A 21,008-nucleotide genomic window follows, 5' to 3' on the forward strand; every position below is an offset into this window, starting at 1 on the left:
AAAATGTCAGCCTCCATATCCCTCTCACTTAATATTTCCAATAAGTGTTTAAAAATAAACCAGTGGATGAAGTGTTTCAGTATCGGGCACGTTTCCTTCTCCAGGATCTCTCTGAAGGCCTCTTCACAGTACTCCTCAGTGCAGAGTTTGCATTGGGAGAGGGCCTGGAGATAGCGGTTACCTCATGCAAACATTTGTCCTGTTGTGACATCACTTCCTGCTCTTGTAGGTTTGAGTGGGTGACCGTTTTGCCAATGTGTATTATCTGTTTTGTTTTGACGCAGCTCCTGCTGGAAAGTATCCTAATGGATTCCGGGATGTGCTACGGGAACTGGTCCGAGAGGAAGGTATAGGTTCCCTGTACAAAGGATTCAATGCAGTTATGCTTCGGGCCTTCCCAGCCAATGCGGTATGTGCTTATCTAGCTTTATTCCCTGAATTTTGTATAATGTGTTGTACAAGGGAAGGCAGGCTTACATGTAATGGTAGATGTCATGAAAAGAGAAGCTGCACTGTAAAATGGCATTACTGCATTACTGCAGGTACCTCAGGGTTGTCAGCAAAAGGATTATAATGGCCTAAAGGTGACATCACCATGGATACACTGGTAACTATGTGGGGCATGTATATGTGGACAGAGACAGCGGCAGACACAGACAGGAGCATCACCACTTACCTACAGGGTGCTGCTCCTCTGGCCTCTGGTCAATATAGGATCCACTTTGTTCTTCAAAGAGCGACCACACCTGTTGTATTTTCAACTTCCTGGCAAGGTCTTCTGTGCTCACTGCAATGCATGCCAGGAGATGTCATCCATAGAAGTGAGAACATCTGTGTACTCTCATCCACTGACTAAATCTCCCAGCCTGCTTTGCACGAGACACTGCTGAAAGTCCATTATGAAACTCCTTCATGGGGAGATTGATAAAAAAAAATGTCCCTGGTGCTCAGTTCCTTTTTTACATTACCATTTTTTGTAATAGTGGTTCTTTAACCTCCTTAGCGGTAACCCCGTGCTGTACACCGGGTAAGCCGCCGGAGGGTGCCACTCAGGCCCTGCTGGGCCGATTTGCATCTTTTTTTTTTTTCAAACACGCAGCTAACACTTTGCTAGCTGCGTGTTTGTTGCGATCGCCTCCGCCCATGCGCCGTTACCCGCCGCGATACATGGAGCCCCCCCCCCCCCGCATACCCCTTGCGCAGTCTGGCCAATCGGCGCCAGGCTGCGCTATGGGGTGGACCGGGATTCCCTGTGACGTCGATGACGTCACTCCGTTCGTCGCCATGGCGACGGGGGAAGCCCTCAAGGAAATCCCGTTCAGAACAGGATTTCCTTATGGGCAAGCGGCGCCGGCGGCGATCGGAGGGGACGGGTGGACGCCGCGGGAAGGGGGGGAAGCATGTAGCTAGCGCTAGGCTAGCTACATGCTAAAAAAAAAAGGTGAGAAAAACCCTCCCGTGGCCGCGCAGCCGCACCATTCATACCGCCAGGGAGGTTAAGATACAATATTTTTGGTTTAGGATTAAACTTGGATCGTATTGCCTTTTTCTCCCATTTCAAATCGTTTTCAAAGTTTAGGTAGAGGAACAGTATCCACCATCGGAGTCTAAACATAGTTAGTAGTATGTAAACCAGTCCCCAGCAACCGCTGATAATCCAGATAAATGGATTTTCTCATTTGAGCAGCCTCATGTAATTCCTCTGCCTAAATTCACTTTTTGTTTTTTTGTTAAATCAGTACATTCACCACAATTTAGCTTTTTTGGGGGGTAATACTTGTTTCCAGTAATTACTTTTTTTTTCTATGCATTTCAAAGGGGGAAAATGAAAATATACATTATTTCTCCAAGTCCATCCTCTTTAGTTTTAAAATTCTAAATTCTATTCTAAATTCTAAAAATCTATAAAATAAAACAATTCTACTGTAAATAAAACCAACATTTTTGTCCCTAGGATAATGTTTAAATTATGACCCTAGTGCAATGTATGGCGACAATATATTATTTGAAAATAAAGATGTATTGGAGGTTTTTGTACCCGCTCAATAATTACAAGCCCTTATTTGCAAAAATAGCATGCATAGTATCAAAAGCTGAGTCCTTATGGGAACTACTTTGCGTTCCAAATTATTATGCACATTTTTTTAAGTGTCATAAAGATAAAAATATTTGGTTTTTCAATCAAACTCATGGATGGTATTGTGTCTCAGGGCTCGTTTGATCACTGAAATCAATCTTGGATACTTCTAATAACTAGTTTGCCAGTTGAGCCTGATTAAAGGAAAATCTACTAAATAAAAAAGGGTGTTCCACATTATTAAGAAGACCACCATTTTCAAGCAATGTGAGAAAGGAAAAGGAAGGCATTGGAAGGCATCCATAACTATAATACATTTTTTTTTTAATGTAGTTTTACTTTAACCACTTCACCACTGAGGGGTTTTACCCCTTGAACACCAGAGCAATTTTCACCTTTCAGCGCTCCTTCCATTAATTCGTCTATAACTTTATTATTACTTATCCCAATGAAATGAACTATATCTTGTTTTTTTGGCCACCAATTAGGCTTTCTTTAGGTGGGACATTATGCCAAGAATTATTTTATTCTAAATGTGATTTAATGGGAAAATAGGAAAAAATGTGGGAAAAAATTATTACTTTTCAGTTTTCGGCCATTATAGTTTTTAAATAAAGCATGCTACTGTAATTAAAACCCATGAAATGTATTTAACCATTTGTCCCGGTTATAAAACCATTTAAATTATGTCCCTATCACAATGTTTGGCGACAATATTTTATTTGGAAATAAAGGTGCATTTTTTTCAGTTTTGCATCCATCCCTAATTACAAGCCCATAGTTTATAAAGTAACAGTGTTATACCCTCTTGACATAAATATTTAAAAAGTTCAGTCCCTAAGGTAACTATTTATGTTGTTTTTTTTTTTTTATTGTATTTTTTTTTTTTAATTACAAAAAAAAAATAAAAAAAATTGGGGAGTGTGGGAGGTAATGAGTTAATTTATTGTGTAAATGTAATGTTTGTTTATGTAAAATGCTTTTAGGGTGTAGTTTACTATTTGGCCACAAGATGGCCACAGTGTGTTTGTTTACATGCGACCTGTAAGCGTCCTTCCGGACGCTTACAGGAAGCAGTAGGAGGCTGGGAGAATCACTATGATCGCGCTGTTTCTAATAGAAGTAGAGCGATCATTGCGGGGGCTTAGATCAACGAACGGGAATGGATTTTCCCGTTCATTAATCTCCGTGCGAGCAGGCGGCGGCGTGCACGAGCGGCGGGTGCACGCGCACAAACGGCGGGAGCGTGGACAGCGGCGGTAGCGCGGAAGGTACGGATTTCTCCATCCCTGGTTTTTTAGGGGGGAAAAAAGGGACGGAGAAATTCGTACCGCGGGGGTTTAAGTGGTTAATGTTACTTTTTGGCCACAAGATGGTGCTATACACTATTCTGGGCTACTAGGTCGGTAGTGTTTGATAACTTTCATTTTTATGAATGAACATGGCTCCTGATTGAGACATGTTCATTAAAATACAGAACACTTGTTCCTGTTCATCAATTATCAGCGTTTTAGTCCCGCTGTGAACGAGTGGGGCGAGCACCCGTCACTGGTTGACAAGCCGTGTCTGTACGTCCTAATGGATTTAAAGGGAGACTCAAACTGGACGCATATAAAACTCTAGTTTTAGTTAACTAGTTGGATGATGTTGAGAAATAAAAGCAGTTTAATCAGACTAATTGCTTCCCTTTCCTTCCGCCAGGCTTGCTTCCTCGGATTTGAAGTCGCTATGAAGTTCTTACACTGGCTGGCACCGAACATGTGAGGACGCAGAAGAGATGGGCTGACAGGACAGCGCAGTCAGCAGCCATGCCAAACAACATATCTCAGTTATTACAGAAACACCTTGCCTTACTAGTGACCTGCTCTTTGGAAGCCTGGGTCTTTTATTTCTCTTTTGTGTTTTTTTTGTATGTATGAGCCATTCTTGCTGGTGGCTTACAAAAAACTTGAAGAAATGTTGATAATCTAAGTGAATGAAATAAGCTGCTTGAATTTTTATATGGACTACAATGAAATAGATCTCACCGTAAATAGATACTAATTGTTAAAACCGGTTAATAGATCGGTGAAATAATTAATCAATGCTGTTCTTCATGTAACCACTCCTTTGGTTAATGGCTACTCGGCACCTATGTAGAAAATATATATATAAAAAAAAACTACATAAGGGTTGTAACAGAGTGGGCTATTGGTGAGAATGATTGCTTCCCCTAGAGAATACCACAGCTGCTGCATTTTGAAGCACCCAGGCAGTAGCATGTGACCCCCAACTGGCGCAGTGCATGCTGGGAGATGTAGTCCTTCAGTGTAAATACATCTCCCGGCCAGGAGATCAACATGCATCGAAGGTCTACATCTCCCAGCATGCATTGCGGCACTGGGGGGGGGGGGCGAGTGTCCCCACTGGGAGCTTGAATCAGTGGCACCTGCTCTTCTCCCTGGGGAGGATGACGGACCCCTTACTGATAGGGGGCCATTGGTAAGTAATGTCAGTCTCCCCACTAATGGCCTACTTTATTAGGAACCTCTCTTATGGGGAAGTTAAATTTTATATATTTTTTTTGTATACAGTTGCTAGAGTTCCTTTAATGGAAATCGCTGTCTGACAAAAGGCCTGTTTCTCAAAGACAAATGGATTCCATTCCTGTTTTTCTGAATCTCAGAAAGTGAAAAAAATGAGCTGGTTGGTTGGTAAAAATCTAAATCTGGCTATTGCTTTCTCCAGTTTCAGACAGCCTGAGGTAATGTTAATCCCCGTATATATGCTACATTATTATTCTCGTTCCTCACGATCGTTAATGGAGACAGTGCTTGTTAGAAGATTAGTGATTCGCCTGCCAAGGACAAGACTTGGGACCTCTGTCAAATTTCTTTTTCTGACTATCCTTATTAGTGATGTTTTCTTTTATTTCCTGTGTCAGAAACTTAATAGGAGGTTTCAAGTAATCTTCCTACTAAAAAAAAAACAAAAAAAAAAAATTTCTGGCGATATCCCAACTGGTAAAATTTATAACCACTTCCTGTCTCACAACGACAACAGGAAGTTTCAAGAAAAGAGAGGGGAAATTACACATCATCACCTGACCAGGTTTGTCCAATAGAAATGGTTCCCTCCTGATCCAGTGACTGCCGTAATATTTTGGAGCTTTGCTCATATGTCTCGATAATCTCTTACTATGACAAAAAGAAGAGAAGGACAGAAATAACACCCTGACTAGTTTCAAACATCCAAAACTGTGAAAATAGAAATTGTGACTGGTGTTCACTTTAAAACCGGACATATTTTGTTACAGGTTATTTTTAACAAATGTTGTGCTGCGGTGGGCCTGAATTACTAAGGTTCTTAGACTAGAGGACATAAGTATAACCTAATTATTATGTTTTTGGGGGGTTAAAGGAGACCTGAAGTGAGAGGCATGTGAAGGCTGCCATATTTATTTCCTTTTAAAGAATGTACATTGCATGGCTGTCCTGTTGATCCTCTGTCTCCTATTTCTGGCCAGAGACCCTGAATAAGCATGCAGACCAGATGTTTTTGACTAAATCAGCTACATTTGTTTCAGATGTGTGATTCAGACACTACTGCAGCCAAGGCGATCAGCAGGACTGACAGGCAAAGAGTATTGTTTAAAAGGAAATGACTATGGCAGCCTCCATATCCTTCTCAGTTCATGTGTCCTTTAAGTGTCTGCTGTTTGGTGGCAAACTCTCAAGGCCCTTGTCTTAGTCATAGCAAGACCTCAGTATGGATGTAGGTAAAAGGCCGGTGTAACAGCGGTCATACAATTACTAGCACCTGGGCCTGCAGTCAGACTTAGTCAAAATAATAATTATTGCCCCCCAATGGCAGAAATTAAAAAAAAGAAAAAAAACTCCAGCTTCAACCCGGGTTTACTGATGCAATTATAACTGAAACTTCTGTGTAGTTGCTGTCAGACTGAATGCAATACAGGCCTTTTATACATATCAATGCCCATGTCTAGGAATTTTTATTATCCTCTTCTTGATGTACCGTAACTGTTCTCTCTTCTCTGCTATCCTGTTGTGTTCCTCCCTCATGCTCATTAAGGCCCTGTCCCCAAATATTCTCCCCTGAGGAACACACCACTGGTGCAGACAGCCCATAGCACCACTTCAGCTCCAGTGAATACGGTTTTGAGTGATTTCCCCCCCCCCCCCCCCCCCCATATATTTTCATACCACATTGGGCAGTGTTGTTCCCACATTGCTTTGCTTCAGCATCAGAGCACTGCAGCCACGCCCTCCTGACTCTTGCTATACTAGTCATGAGGTACGGGTCCCCTCCTGTCAGCAGTGCAGGGAGTGGTGCAGTAGCCACTCTGGAAGGCCATGCTGCTAGTTCTTGTGCCCTCCCCCTGCAGACACCAATGGGCACCCAGCTGCAACCCCATCATGCATTCTCTCTGAAACGTCTGGTATTCCTGGAGACTATAAATGCGGATTAGGAGACCACCTTCAAATTTGGTAGGTTTTAAATAAATAAAAACAAGTATGGAGATTGATGGGGTTTAATGTAGAGTTGTTTTGTTCTGTTTTCTTCCCAAAAGTCAGATGATGATATTATTCAGCACTGGCAGGTCCTCTTTAATGTAAACATGATGGAGATTACGCCTGTGAGCGAGGAACAACTCCTTGAGGGAGGGACAAGGCACAATCTGTTGCTGAGTGCCCATTGTACTTCCTGCAAGATGTAAGAAGCCAAAAGCGGAGGGGCTGCCCTTAGCTCAGAGAGAGCCTTGAAAATGCACTTTTTACCACAATAGAATGTATAGTAGATCCTGGCATGAGCCACTGTTAGTTGTAGTAAACACAAAACCAGAGCTTGTACTCTGAAGTGTATGTTGTGATTGTCACCAGCCAGATATTAGTGGCTCCTCCTGAGATATCTGGCTTTGGTCGTGTAAAGCTGTCAAGGACCAGTGCACAAGCACCACAACTGCTTTTCCTCTACCCCACTGTAGTAGGGCACACGTACTTTAAAGAGACTCTGTAACCTCAAAAACATCCCCTGGGGGATACTCACCTCGGGTGGGGGAAGCCTCCGGATCCTAATGAGGCTTCCCACGCCGTCCTCTGTCCCACGGGGTCTCGCTGCAGCCCTCCAAACAGCCGGCGACAGACCCGACTGTCGGTTCAATATTTACCATTGCTGGCTCCAGCGGGAGCGCTGTGGCTTCTTTCGGCTCCGAACTACACGGAAATACCCGATCTCCGTCGGGTCCGCTCTACTGCGCAGGCGCCGGAAACTTGCGCCTGCGCTTTAGAGCAGACCCGACGGTGATCGGGTATTTCCGTATAGTTCGGAGCCGACAGCCGTCAGAGCGCCTGCGCAGGAGCCGGGAAGGTAAATATTGACGTCCTCTTTCACAGAGGGCTGCAGCGAGACCCCTGAGGGACGGAGGACGGCGTGGGAAGCCTCATTAGGATCCGGAGGCTTCCCCCACCCGAGGTGAGTACCCCAGAGGGGATCTTTTGACGTTACAGATCCTCTTTAAAGCACATCTGAAGTGAGAGGTATATAGAGGCTGATATTTCCCTTTAACCAATACCAGTTGCCTGGCAGCCCTGCTAATCCTCTGCCTCTAATACTTTAAAGCCGACCTAAACTCTTCCAAAGGAGAGAAGGGAAACGCAGAGTAACCCACCCTGTGTGTATTTAGACATAACAGCCTGTCTAAAGGTCTGTACACTTCGGCTGACGTTGCCCGTTGGGGATCAGGACCCGATCTCTTATGCAACATCGCTGGGCCGGACTATACAGATGTGTCAGTTGTACAGCTTACAGCGCTTTCTTTTGCTATGCGTGGAGGTGGAGGGATGATGGAGTGCACAAACGTGACATCACAGACAGCAATCTGCTGTTGCTTGATCCACCAGGCGGATCGTTAGCCAAGCGGCAGTTGTTCGGGGGCTGCTGTACACATGCCGGATTATTGGCTGAGACGGCCTTTATCGGCCACCTCAGTCTTGCTTATGTACGCAGCTTAATTCTCCATTATCTGGAAATAATGAGCCACTGTAATTTGAGCTGTCATCTCTCTCTGATCTGTGCTGCAGGTATGCTGTTCAGAAAGGCTATATGTAAACACAGGGAGTTAACCGTTTCTGTGCTCCCACCAGAAAGTAACCACTCTGCAGATTCTCAGCAGGAGTTTTGTGGGCTGCAACTAATAAATGTTTTTTCTTTAAAGGTAATTATGCTGTTCTTATCTTTTAGGGCAGAGAGGAAGTTCTGGGTTTTGGACCGCTTTAAGCCACAAACCCTAAAAGAGCATGCGGATCAGGTGTACTAACCAAAGCCTGACCTTATAGCTGCATACTTGTTTCAGGTGTATGATTCAGACACCACTGCAGCCAAGTTCAACAGGGCTGCTGTGCAGCTGGTATTGTGTAAAATGAAATAAATATGGCAGCCACCATATGCAGATTCCCTTAAATGAGATACAAAGGGTACTCAAGACTGTAAAATATAAGACTATTAATCACATTAATCTAACAATATTTGAGACTTACGGTGCCCATACATGGTACTTTTTTTTTAAGATTAGATACTTCCGTTCAATTTATTTTGAATATAGAGATTTTCCAACATGTCCAATTGGATTTTTGTTGAAAAAAAACAGGATAATCGTTCATTTTCTTGATCCCAAAAATATTTTTGTCTTTCATTTGATTGATTGATTTGCTCGATTAAACAGTAAAATCAAATGTTTTTATTGTACCATGTATAAGCACCATTAATTTTGCAGAGATTTTTGGTCAAAAGAGCAAACAAAGGTGCATTTATTTCTACCTTCCATCTCACATCCCACCACTAGGTGGAGCTGCATGGACATTTTCAGATTGCAGCTCCTGACTACAGATGGTCAACCAGATGCCAATTATTGTAATTTGCATGCAAGTTGAATGCAGATTATAATTGGACCAGGCTGAATTGGCAGGAAGTTTATTACCCCATTTTCGTTCTGCATATTAGCCATAAGAATGATCTGACCATCTCTGTTGCTGGCTCAGGTCCGGTTCACACTATGAGCGATTGCATTGTTTGCCGATTGGCAAAGCTCTACAGCAGTGTCACCCTCTGAGGTTGTTCTCACTGCAGCTTATTGATTTTGACAAATCAAAAATGTTCTGCTTGTACCATTTTTAGAGTGATTTTTCTTAAGGAAACGCATATGCCTTTAAAAATCGCTTTGCGCCATCGCTAAGCAGTTAGTAATGGCGTTTTATAGTGTGAACTAGGCCTCAGGCGGATTGCGATGGACCCTGTTATGTAAGTACAGTAGAATCTCAGTATAGTAAACCTCTGGATACAGTAAACTCAGTCCTCAGGTCCCAGAAAATGCCTCTGTTTAAATATACAATGTATGACCAATTCTGATATAGTAAACTTCTGATAGTAAACTACTTCTACAGTCCCTTGGGGTTTACTATAAAGGCATTCTACTGAACACATTTGATTTATCCTAGGGCATTTTTTTCAAAGACAAACCCTTTTTGCACAGAAAAAGTACTGTTTAGGCCAATCTATTAAATTTATTTTATAATACTGCCAGTTTGACTGACGTTGTCTATTGTCTTATTTTCTGTCCACAATGACCTGGATGTCAGATAAACCTGATACGTTACACAGGGTGTGATGGGCAGGAACTAAGGCCTCTTTTCCCTGGACAGTTGATAGGCAGTGAAATGCCTCTCAAACCCTCAAAACTGCTTGCTGCTGCCTGGCAACTGTTTGCTGCTGCCCGATAACTGCTCACTGCTGCCTGGTAACTGCTTGCTGCCGCCTGGCAACTGTTTGCTGCTGCCTGATAACTGCTCACTGCTGCCTGGTAACTGCTTGCTGAGCACACAGTTTAACAGTCTGTAGAAAAGAGGCCTTATGCTGGGAATACACCATGACATTTTTTGGCAGATAGATGGTTTGATAGATAATTTCTGACACGTACGATCTGATTTTCGATCGTTTTTCTGATCGATTTCTCATATAAGTGAATGGAAATCGATTGGACAGTAAATCTGCTGAAAAATCTCATTGTGTATTCCCAGCATTAGGCCTCTCTTCCATGAGCAGTTGATAAGCAATGAAATGCCTCTCACAACTGCTCGCTGCCGCCTAGCAACTGCTCACTGCTGCCTGGTAACTGCTTGCTGAGCACACAGTTCAACTGCTCGTGGAAAAGAGGCCTTAAAGAGAACCTGTACTGAGTAAAATTATTTAAAATAAACACATGAGGTAACTACAAATGAACATTACATGGTTACCTTGCCATCAGTTCCTCTCAGAAGCTCACCATTTTCTTCTTACAGTGATCCCTTCCAGTTCTGAGAACATTTTGTCAGAACTGAAATATATCAGTTGCTGTCAGTTATATATCAGCAGCTGTCAGTTACAGCTGAGAGGAGAACTGATGTGTCCATGTTTCCCTATGGCTCAATTGGGCGATGTTACAGTTTAACTGTGTGCTGACCAGGAAGCTGTTATGGGGTAATAGCCAATTTCAAAATGGAGGACGGAGAATTCCATTAATCACTGGACAAACAGGACGCAGGAGAGGAGAAAGAGATTGATGAATAGACTACACAGCAGGTAAGTATGACTTGTGTATGGTTATTTTGACTTTTAATTTTCAGTACAGGTTTTCTTTAAACTCTCACAACTGCTTGCTGCTGCCGCCTGGTAACTGCTCACTGCTACCTGGTAACTGCTGCCTGCGAACTAGTGACTGCTTGCTGAGCACACAGTTCAACTGCTCGTGGAAAAGCGGCGTTAAAGAGAACCTGTACTGAGTAAAAAATTTTAAAATAAACATGAGGTAACTTCAAATGAACATTACATAGTTACCTTGCCATCAGTTCCTCTCAGAAGCTCACCATTTTCTTCTGACAATGATCCCTTCCAGTTCTGACAATATTTTGTCAGTTCTGAAATCTATCAGTTGCTGTCAGTAAGATATCAGTTGCTGTCAGTTATAGCTGAGAGGAAAACTGATGTACCAGGTAATGTCCATGTTTCCCTATGGCCCAAGTGGGCGATGTTACAGTTTAACTGTGTGCAGACCAGAAAGCTGTTATGGGTAATGGCCATTTTCAAAATGGAGGACGGAAAATTCCCTTGATCACAGTGAACAAACAGGATGCGGGACAGGAGAAAGACACTGAGGAGTAGACTAGATGGAAGGTAAGTATGACTTGTGTATGCTTATTTTGACTTTTAATTTTCAGTTCAGGTTTTCTTTAAACTCTCACAACAGCTTGCTGCTGCCGCCTGGTAACTGCTGCTTGCTGAGCACACAGTTCAACTGCCTGTGGGAAAGAGTCCCTAAAGGTAGCCATACACTGGTCGATTTGCCATCAGATTCGACCAACAGATAGATCCCTCTCTGATCGAATCTGATCAGAGAGGGATCGTATGGCTTGCCTTTACTGCAAACCGATTGTGAATCGATTTCAGCTTGAAACCGATTCACCACCGCTGAGCTGCCCCTGTCGCCTGTGACCCCCCCCCCCTACCCCCCCCCCCCCCCCCCCCCACCTGAAGCCTGGTCCCGGGCATCTTCTCCGCGTCACGGCATCCGCTTATAACTTTCTGTCACTCCAGTGACAGCGGAAGTTCAAATAGAGTGCCCTCTATTTGTACTTCCGCTGTCACTGCAGTGACACAGGAAGTTATACACGGATGCTGGATGCGGAAGGTGATGCGGAGAAGATGCCAGCCGGGAGGTGATGCAGAGAAGATGCCGGGAGCCAGCTTCAGGTAATGTATACCTGCGTTGATCGTACGCTGCTAGCGATGCGCTCCCTACCCGCGGGCGATCTACGGTAATTTCCCGCGCGGAGCGATCGGGACCGATCTATTTCGGGATGAAATAGATCGAAGTTTAGCGTGAACGATGTGACAGCAGATTCGATCCCAGTGATCGAATCTGCTGTTGATCGGCGGGTAATCGGCTTAGTGTTTGGCCAGCTTAAGCTTGTGAGGGAACGGTGCTACAGCAGTCAGATGATCACCTGAGTACAGAGTGTGTTAACTTGCCTATGGTGCTGCTCTCCAGCTTTCCGACACTTTGGCCCTCACATCTGAACTTCCTGTTGTGAAGGCAGAAGTGTTGGGGAGTTGGAGAGCAGCATGCATTGGGGAGAGTGAGGCCTCTTTTCCGTGGGCAGTTGATAGGCAGTGAAATGCCTCTCGGACTCTTACAACTGCTTGCTGCTGCTGCCTGGTAACTTCTTGCTGAGCACACAGTTTAAAGAGGAACTCCAGTGAAAATAATGTAGTAAAAAAAGTGCTTTATTTTTACAATAATTATGTATAAATGATTTAGTCAGTGTTTGCTCATTGTAAAATCTTTCATCTCCCCGATTTACATTCTGACATTTATTACATGGTGACATTTTTACTGTGGGCAGGTTATGTAGCTGCTGCTAGCTGTTTTGGCTGTTAGAGACAGCTGTAAACAGCTAATTCCTGTCTGTGAACATTGTTACATTGTGGCAGTTTGCCCATAGTACCGCGGTACTCAGAGCTTCTTGTGGGAGGGGTTTCAGCACAAAATCGGTCATACAGCGCCCCCTGATGGTCTGTTTGTGAAAAGCATTATATTTCTCATGTAAAAGGGGGTATCAGCTACTGTTTGGGATAAAGTTCAATTCTAGGTTGGAGTTTCTCTTTAACTGCCTGTGGAAAAGAGGCCTTAGTTTTTACTTGCAGGCTCATTCTTACCAATGAGGCATTCTAATAATTTCAAGTCCAGGCAAATTTGTGCAGCTGCTGCATTTGATTGGTTCTTTTCCAAGCGGCATAAAATTAGTATCCACTTGGGAATTCTTAGCATGGTATTGACCACCCCCTAGCTGCCAGAGTATTGATATGTATGGGGGAAGATTTGGGTCTCCTTCCAGGTAGAGGCAGAGCTTTGTGCTGTAACTCTGATTCTACTTGTGTCATTCTGCGATGATCCCCGCCTCTCCCAATCTTCTTTCACTGAGGGGGGCGGCGAGAGGTGGCAATCAATGCAGATTGACTGGACTGGAGGCGGAGCTACTACACACAGCTCTGCCTCCCCTGGGCAGCAAAATCCACGACCTGGAAAGTCATGGAATTTTGCCCCGGGATTTGGGGGGATAAATACCTCGTTATGCTGCATCCCTGCGGCGAATCAGCTTGGATTATATTGATGAAGAAGCCTGCAGTATAAAAAGAGGTATTTTGAAAGGCTTCAGTATCTCTAACCTCCTTAGCGGTATGCCCGACTATGGCCTCGATTCATCAAGACTTATCAAATTGGTTAACGACAGTTCGGTAAAATACCGACTTTATGTTGATTTTAGGATTCATCAAATTTATCTACAGCTGTTAGCGAGCATTCGGTAATAATTCGTTAGTGATGCGTTAAAACGGAAGAAAGTGCAATTCATGAAAATGAAAGTGTGCGTGGTTTAGCGTTACATTTAGGATTAGTTATCTCCTTCACTGCTCTGTCGTTATTCCTGTCAGATCATTGCTGACAGAGAAGATGGAGCCATTTGAAGTGGTTATTTATCATCTAAGAGTGATTCAAAGGCGCAGAAGGGCAAGAATAAGGTTTAGAACCATATCAATTTGCAAGAGAATAGGTTTATTTGCTATAACAGGACATCTGCATTTCTCTTGAATCTTGTAAGAGAACACAGGCAGTGCTAGGGTTAACTAATTTGCTAGCTGCACTATAATTTTTTTAGAAAAGGCTCCTATCAAGCCGCAGCTGGCTAATTTGTGGGATTGTCCCAAACCACTTCCAGAATCCTGGTCCAGGTGTTAAGCCCTATTCGGAATGTTGCTATGTAGTGTTCAAAGGACTGCCTTTTACCCACAATTCCATGGGAATCTTATGGCCTTGTGTTAAAATACCGCTGTAAAATGGAAATATCGACACTTTACCGAATTGTTATCAATATTTTATCGAATTCACACCGACTGCGGAAAAACCTTGATGAATACAACTAGAAATCGATAAACGAATTCGGTAATTTAACAAACTTGGAAAAGTTATCTCAAAGACAATGATGAATCGAGGCCATTGTGTTGGGCATACCGCTCTGTGGCCCCAGGAGACCCCCATAATTAAATAACTGAGCAAATTGATTTGTAAACGCTCTAGCTAGCACTTGGCTAGCTAGTAAAAGTGTCGGGCACCCGCAGCTCCCCTGCGATCCCCCCGTTTATACATTCCTCCCCCCCCCCCACCCCTGGTTCCAGTGATCGCGCAGCCCCTCGGCACAGCTCCGGTCTCTACGGGGAGGATCGGGTTTGCGCTTGACGTTGGCAATGTCATGACGTCATCTGCGATCCTCCCCATAGTGAGGACCGGCGCTGTCCGGGGAGGCTGCGCCGATCGCTGGATCCAGGTTGGGTAATGTATATATCGGGGGAGCAGCAGAGATCGGGGGGGGGGGGTTGGGGGGTAGCACTTTTATTAAAAAATCGGGTACAAAGGTACAAAACCTCCTGAGCGGCATAACACTCAGGAGGTTAAAGCACACCTTAAGTGAGTGGGATATTAATTTCATTTTAAATAATGCAAATTGCCTGGCTGTCCTGCTGACCTTCTGCTTACATTACATTTTAGCTATAGATCCTGAATAAGCACGCAGATCAGATGTTTCTGACTTAAGTCTCACTAGATTAGCCCCATGCTTGTTTCAGGTGTGTGATTCAGACACTACTGCAGCCAAAAAGATCAATACAATAATATAATGCAACGCGCATAGATATGTTTAAGATCAATACAGGGTTGCAGGATGGACTGTGTTGGAAACACTCAGGTGTTCATAAATGCCAGACTAAACAGGTGGCTTTTCAGTTTGGGCTTGAATGCTTCCAGGGATGGAGATGCCCTAATTGGGTGTGGCAGGGAGTTCCAAAGTGTAGGGGCAGCATGACAGAAGTCTCTGGCCAATATGCAATTAACTTTTTCACCTAGGTGATATTTTCACACTTGTGAATAAAATGCCTTTTAAACCACCAGCAAGCAAGAAAATACTCAATAAATTTGAAAGTAGAATAATAGAGAAGATTAAAAATTATCTCCTCGGAGAAAAAACTAGTGAAATAGTTAATTGCATGTGGGCCTCGGTCTCCAAAGGTTTTGTGGTGGACTCTGGTAGTGATCAAAGTTATTAGATCCTTTTGATCTTATGCTGGGAATACACCATGAGATATTTTGGCAGATAGATGGCTCGATAGATGATTTTTGACAGGTCCGATCTTCTTTTCGATCGTTTTTCTGATCGATGCCTCGTAGAGGTGAATGGAAATTGATTAGAAAAATCGATCGGACAGTAAATCTGCTGAAAAATCTCATTGTGTATTCCCAGCATAAGATGGGGTGGGAGGGGCAGTTGCAACAAGTCCTTTAGGTATCCAGCGCCCACATTGTGCAAGGATTTGAATGTCAATAAGCCAATCTTAAACAGAATTATCCATTTCATCGGTAGCCAGCAGAGCGAGCGAAGAGTTGGTGTCATGTGGCAATGGCAGCGTTGGCTTCTTAACAGCCTTGCAGTGGCATTCTATACTCCTTGCAGGTAGTGCAGGTCTTTGTAAGGCCTGTATAGAGAACATTGCAGTAGTCCAGTAGATCAGCAGGATAGCCAGGCAACAGGTATTGTTAAAAAGAAAATAAATATGGCCCCCTCCATATTCCTCTCACTTTGTGTGCTTTAATGTCACAGAGAGCCACAGATTTTTTGGACTTGCTATATGGTGCTCTGAAAATGATCATTAGTAATAGTTGATCCTGGTATGAAGCTACAGCGAGAGGAGGAAAACATTCTTCCTGTGCGTCAGAACGCTGAGTAACCCGAGCCGGGCGACCTCTCAATGTATACAGCTGAACGGATTAAATAGCTCACACTCTGTACAGTCTTGCATAACAGTTCCTATACATATCGGAGCTGCTCAGCCACTGGCTGGGGGATGTCGTGAATTGTTCCGGCGTTATTTGTTGGGCATTGCCTTTATACGGATATTTGTAACAGCAGTAAACCTAAATTCTAATAAACATTGAGGCTCTTGTCTTTTATTGGTCTATATTTTTGTTTTAAGCCCAATCTGCACGATTCGATTACGATTCTATTTACGATCTGAATATATCCAACATGTCCGATCGGGATTCGATTCAATCGATTTGCCATTGCAAAAAACAATGGCAAGTCGAAATTGAATCGAATCCCGTTCGGACATGTCTGATTTAATCGGATTGTAAATCGAATCGTAATCGAATCACACAAAGAATCGTATCGTGTAGATTGGGCTTTACTTGCTTGTCAAAGACTAATGCCAAAAAACTATTTTATTTTAGTGTTGGATTGCTATTTTAGTGTTTCCACTTTGGCTTTTATTGCTGCTTGTGCCTTTATTTGTCTTCCTTTCTCTCACTTCCTGTTTTGGCACAAAGGTAGCAATCAGTGACAGCAATAAAAAAATGAATTGTAGGGAAGAGAGCACTTTCCTCGGGTATTTATTGTCTTCCATAAATTCCTAATCCTCATACTACCACGGTTCATATCTGTCTTGAGTTATGAGTATCCGGTAAACTTGTGATTCGCAAAAGAATTGCACGCCAAACTGTTGCAGATCCTCTGATGCGGAAGGCGATCTATGGCAGTTGTGGTGTGCGATTGTTTTGACAAAGCGGTTGTGGTATACAGATTTGCCTGTGCATACTTACATCCTTCAGTTAGTATATAGTATTATTTCCCTGTTGTGTGGACTTAAGCCCAGGGCCGGATTTGTACTTTCCAGCGCCCTAGGCCTGCTGTCACCAAGCGCCCCCCCCCCCCCAAAAAAATTGTCCAACACTCTGACTAGCGATTATTGGTTTGAATGGGCTCATCTCAGTTGTGCTGCTCTGCCTCCCATTAAACAAATAATTCCTGTAATTTGCGCTCCTGCCCGAATGTGCACAGCAGCCGATAGTGTTCTGGGCATGCATACTTGAGAAATGATGCTGATGTATGACCGGTACTTGTCAAGAATGCATAACACTGTACCGGCCTCGGTTGCTGTGCACATCTGGGCAGGAGCGAGAAATTACAGGGAGCGCGAGTGACCAGAGCATGCGCTGCTTCTTTGTCCTCTGTGCGACTGGCTGCAGTCGGAGCCACAAACAGGTGGCAGGGCAGTGCAATGGAGAGAAGCCCATCCAAAACAGAGAACAGGTAAGTATCAAACATCCTGTCAAGACCCACTTTGGATGTTCTGTTGTAATTACAGTGGACCTGAACTCAGAACTTCCTCTCTGCTCTAAAAGATACGCAACAACATAACCTTTCAATAAAAACATTTTTGTTACAGCTGATACAAATCCTGCAATAAATCTGCAGTGTGTCTACTTCCTGCTTTTATGGAAGCAGACATATTTTTAACATCCTGTGCTTTCAAATGAGCTTAGATGTTGTTGCAGTGTGACACAGAGGAGGGGGAATTAGACAGGCTCTCTAAATAAATACAGGGTACATATCTCTGTTTTCTTTCTGTCCTGTGCAAGAGTTCAGCTCCACTTTAAAGCATCTGAATGACATTTATTTATATTTGCTGAAAAATCTATGCATCTCTTTTGAATGCTGAATGTACATATGGTGGTGTGCTCTAACATATTGGCAGTATACGGGAACAAAGTCTGAAGAAGGCTTATTTAAATTGCCTTTAAAACGTTTTTTTAGGGTAAATGAGGCATGTAGCATCATGTTTTTTTAGTGATGTGGGGACTTAAAATCCCCCTCTCTGATGGGAAATCCGAGTTTGCTCGGATAGTGCTATTCAGATTTTAAAAAATATCCGAATTGCTATTCAAAGTTCGGATAGTGGAAAAAGTTCAGATTATCTGGGTAGTTCGGATACCCAAATATTGGATGAGCACCACTGCTCAGGTGTATTTAAAATGAGAGTTTAGCAATGAAAGGGAAGAAAACAGCATTTTTTTCCTGCAGTCTCATAGATGGTAGGAGCTGGAGGACAGAAAATGAGTCAGGAAAGAGTTAACTAAGGAAGAGAAGCGACCACTGCTACTAGGAAAAAAAAAAAAAAATTAAAACCGTCATAAATAGGATTAGATTAATTAACAACTGCTGGGGTCAGTGTCAAAGCTGTAAAAGAGAAGAAACTGCAGAGCTCTCTGATGTTTGGGAATGCCTGCATTAAAACTCAGCGGAACTTAGTTCTATCTGCTTTGTAATGTAAATCTCTGGTATTTCTCACATCGATCTGTAAGTCTATCATACAAAGAAAGGAATGGATTATCAGGTGACCGTTATGATTGATCGTGATTGTTTTAACACATCAGGAAGTGAGAGAGATGCAGGGATTGGGGAACTCTGGAATTCAGCTATTAGTGCAGAGCAGGGCGCTGGCTGGCTGCACTGCGGGACCAGAAGAGATGATTTACTTTGACATATGACCTCTTCTCTCTCCAAGTCATGCCACCCTTCTTATCTAATTTTATCGCCCTAGGCCGTGGTCTCTCTGGCCTTTCCAGAAATCCGGCCCTGCTTAAGCCCTAAAGTCAATTATAACTGCCTTATCCAGATTTTTTTTTTCCTTACTGGAGTTGTGCCCCGATTCATTGCCTTCTGTCTCCCTGTTCCTCCATCTGTTCCCCTGCACCTCATTTTGTCCCCCTGTGCCACTTTCTGTTCCCTATTGTGCCTCCTCCTGTCCCTTTGTGCCTTGTTCTGTCCTCCTTTGTGCCATGTCTGCCTGCCTTTGTGCCTCCTCCTGCCCCTCTGCCTCCTTTGGTCCCCCTTTGTGTCTCCTCCTGTTCACCTCTGTGCATCCTTCTGCCCTCCTGTGCTGCCACAGCACAGTGTGTAAATACAGAAGCTGTGCTCTCATCTCGCCGGCGGAGTCAAGCGATGTGCCTGTGCGACCATCCTGTCTCCTGCTCCCTATAGTGCTGGCATCTCACTCTCCTCAAGTCGGAAGTAATCACGTTGCATGTGGTAGGAGATGCTGGGTCCTAGCCAGAGCGGAGCAGACTAGTGGAAGCATAGCACTGGACTCCAGCAAGGAGGTGAGAGCACAGCTTCTGCTGCTCTATACTCTGCATTATACACACTAAGATGGTGAAGTTCAATGGGATCGTGACATAATAAGCAAGTTTTTGTATGTTAGGAACTTCCCTGAAGTGAAATTGAAATGATACAGAACTTCTTGCCTGGAGTAACAACAAGGCTAGAAACGGCCCTGATCTTGTTGACCATCTCTGCTGAAAACTCCAATTGCCGCACAGAGCAAAAGTATAAAAGTGTGGTAAATAAGATAAGGACTGCTGTAGACAAAACCTTTTTCTATCTGCTGTACCCTGTGTCACACAGCTTCGGTGTCTGGCCTGTATACTTGCTACAGACCAGAAGTAATGTCACGAGTAATCTGACCCTATGGCAGACAGAAGATAGCCTGATACAGGGCTTGTCTGTTTTTATTACCATTACCTTTTATCTTAGCTATGACAATTTTAAAAAATACATTTTCCTTTACCATGAGGAGAGTTCACCTTATGGTGACGTCGAGTAAGGGCCTATTTCCACAAGTTTTTCTACTGTATGTTTTACACCCGAACTTGCAGATGCGAATTGATTACAATTTGAAATGGTATGTGTTTTTAATGCAAATGTTTAATAGCAACTTGATATCACTGTGACTACACAGGAAAAGGGGAAAAAGCATGTTAGATGGGAAAACGGATGCGAAAATTCACATTTACATGTGGACCATTAACGTTCATTAACTACCTCAAGACCGCGTCACGCTAATAGGTGTGACCACTGCGGCAGCCCCAGGACAGCCTAACTCCAATTAGCGTCAAGTCCTGGGGCCGGTTACTGCAGGAGATTGCGCGCAGGCTGCGCACGCATCTCCTGCTTGGAAGGCTGAGCTCCGCCCCGCCTTCAGTCTCCCAGCGGCAATCGCCACTCGGAGACTGTTATATGGCGAAAACGCTGTGTAATAGCTGTACAGCTCTGCAATCTGCAGCAGCGCTGTACTGGGGACAGCCGTGTGACACGGCTATCCCCCTGGGTCACTAGAGAGCAAACTGCTCTCATAGGCAGAAGCCTATGACAGCTGATCGCCAGGATTGGCTAACTGGGGGGAGGAAGGGGTTTGAAAATAAACACAGTAAAAAATATTAACAAAATGACACAAATATTTATTTAAAAAATAAACACTAGGGGGGTGATCAGACCCCACAAACAGAGAGCTCTGTTGGTGGGGAGAAAGGGGGGAGGGGGAAATCACTAGTGTGCTGTGTTGTGCTGCCCTGTAGCTTGGCCTTAAAGCTGCAGTGGCCTATTTTGAACAAAATAGCCTGGTCTTTAGGGGGGGTTAAGCACTGTGGTCCTGAAGTGGTTAATTGCGATTTGCATGCAGGGAATTGTACAGTGCGGAAATCTGCGGCATGCAGTCTATATTTTTTCTTCACAATGCATTTAGAAAACCCCATTACACAACTCCGTTGAACTGCACTGGTTTTAATACTAATGCGAAAAGTCAAAATTGCAATTTCCATTCGGTGGAGACAATTTTTCATCTTCTCTTTAAAATAACTTTTTAGCACTCTGCAATTGAAAAAGTGCCAAGAAAATACATTTTAAAAAAAAAGTACTGTGAATATGATTTTGAGTATTTTCTTGCTGATTGGTGACTAAAAAGGCATTTTATCCATAAGGTGTGAAAATATCAATTGGGAGAAAAAGTTAATTGAATATGGGCCATAGCCTCAAAAATGTGCACTGCCAATGGGACATGTGACCTATTCCACAGTTTCATCTGCTATTGCTTGTAGATGATATGCCGTTCTTTTCTGGAATGTATTTGTGAAGGACACATTTGACAGTCAGGGTTGTGGTAAATTGGAGAACATGCCACT

The 21,008-nt window shown here is 43.6% G+C and overlaps 1 protein-coding gene across 1 annotated transcript in view; it reads left to right on the forward strand.

The window, feature by feature from the left end:
- The window catches only part of SLC25A20 (solute carrier family 25 member 20), a 65,970-nt gene extending 59,368 nt beyond the window's left edge, over nucleotides 1-6,602 (forward strand). Inside the window, exons 8-9 of the mRNA XM_068252694.1 lie at nucleotides 285-409; nucleotides 3,779-6,602. Coding sequence (XP_068108795.1) covers nucleotides 285-409; nucleotides 3,779-3,841 — 188 coding nt within the window. The 3' untranslated portion in view covers nucleotides 3,842-6,602. The remainder of the gene's footprint in view (nucleotides 1-284; nucleotides 410-3,778) is intronic.
- Nucleotides 6,603-21,008: the final 14,406 nt, after the last annotated feature.

Source organism: Hyperolius riggenbachi, chromosome 9 (genome assembly GCF_040937935.1).
Source record: "Hyperolius riggenbachi isolate aHypRig1 chromosome 9, aHypRig1.pri, whole genome shotgun sequence".
NCBI lineage: Eukaryota > Metazoa > Chordata > Amphibia > Anura > Hyperoliidae > Hyperolius > Hyperolius riggenbachi.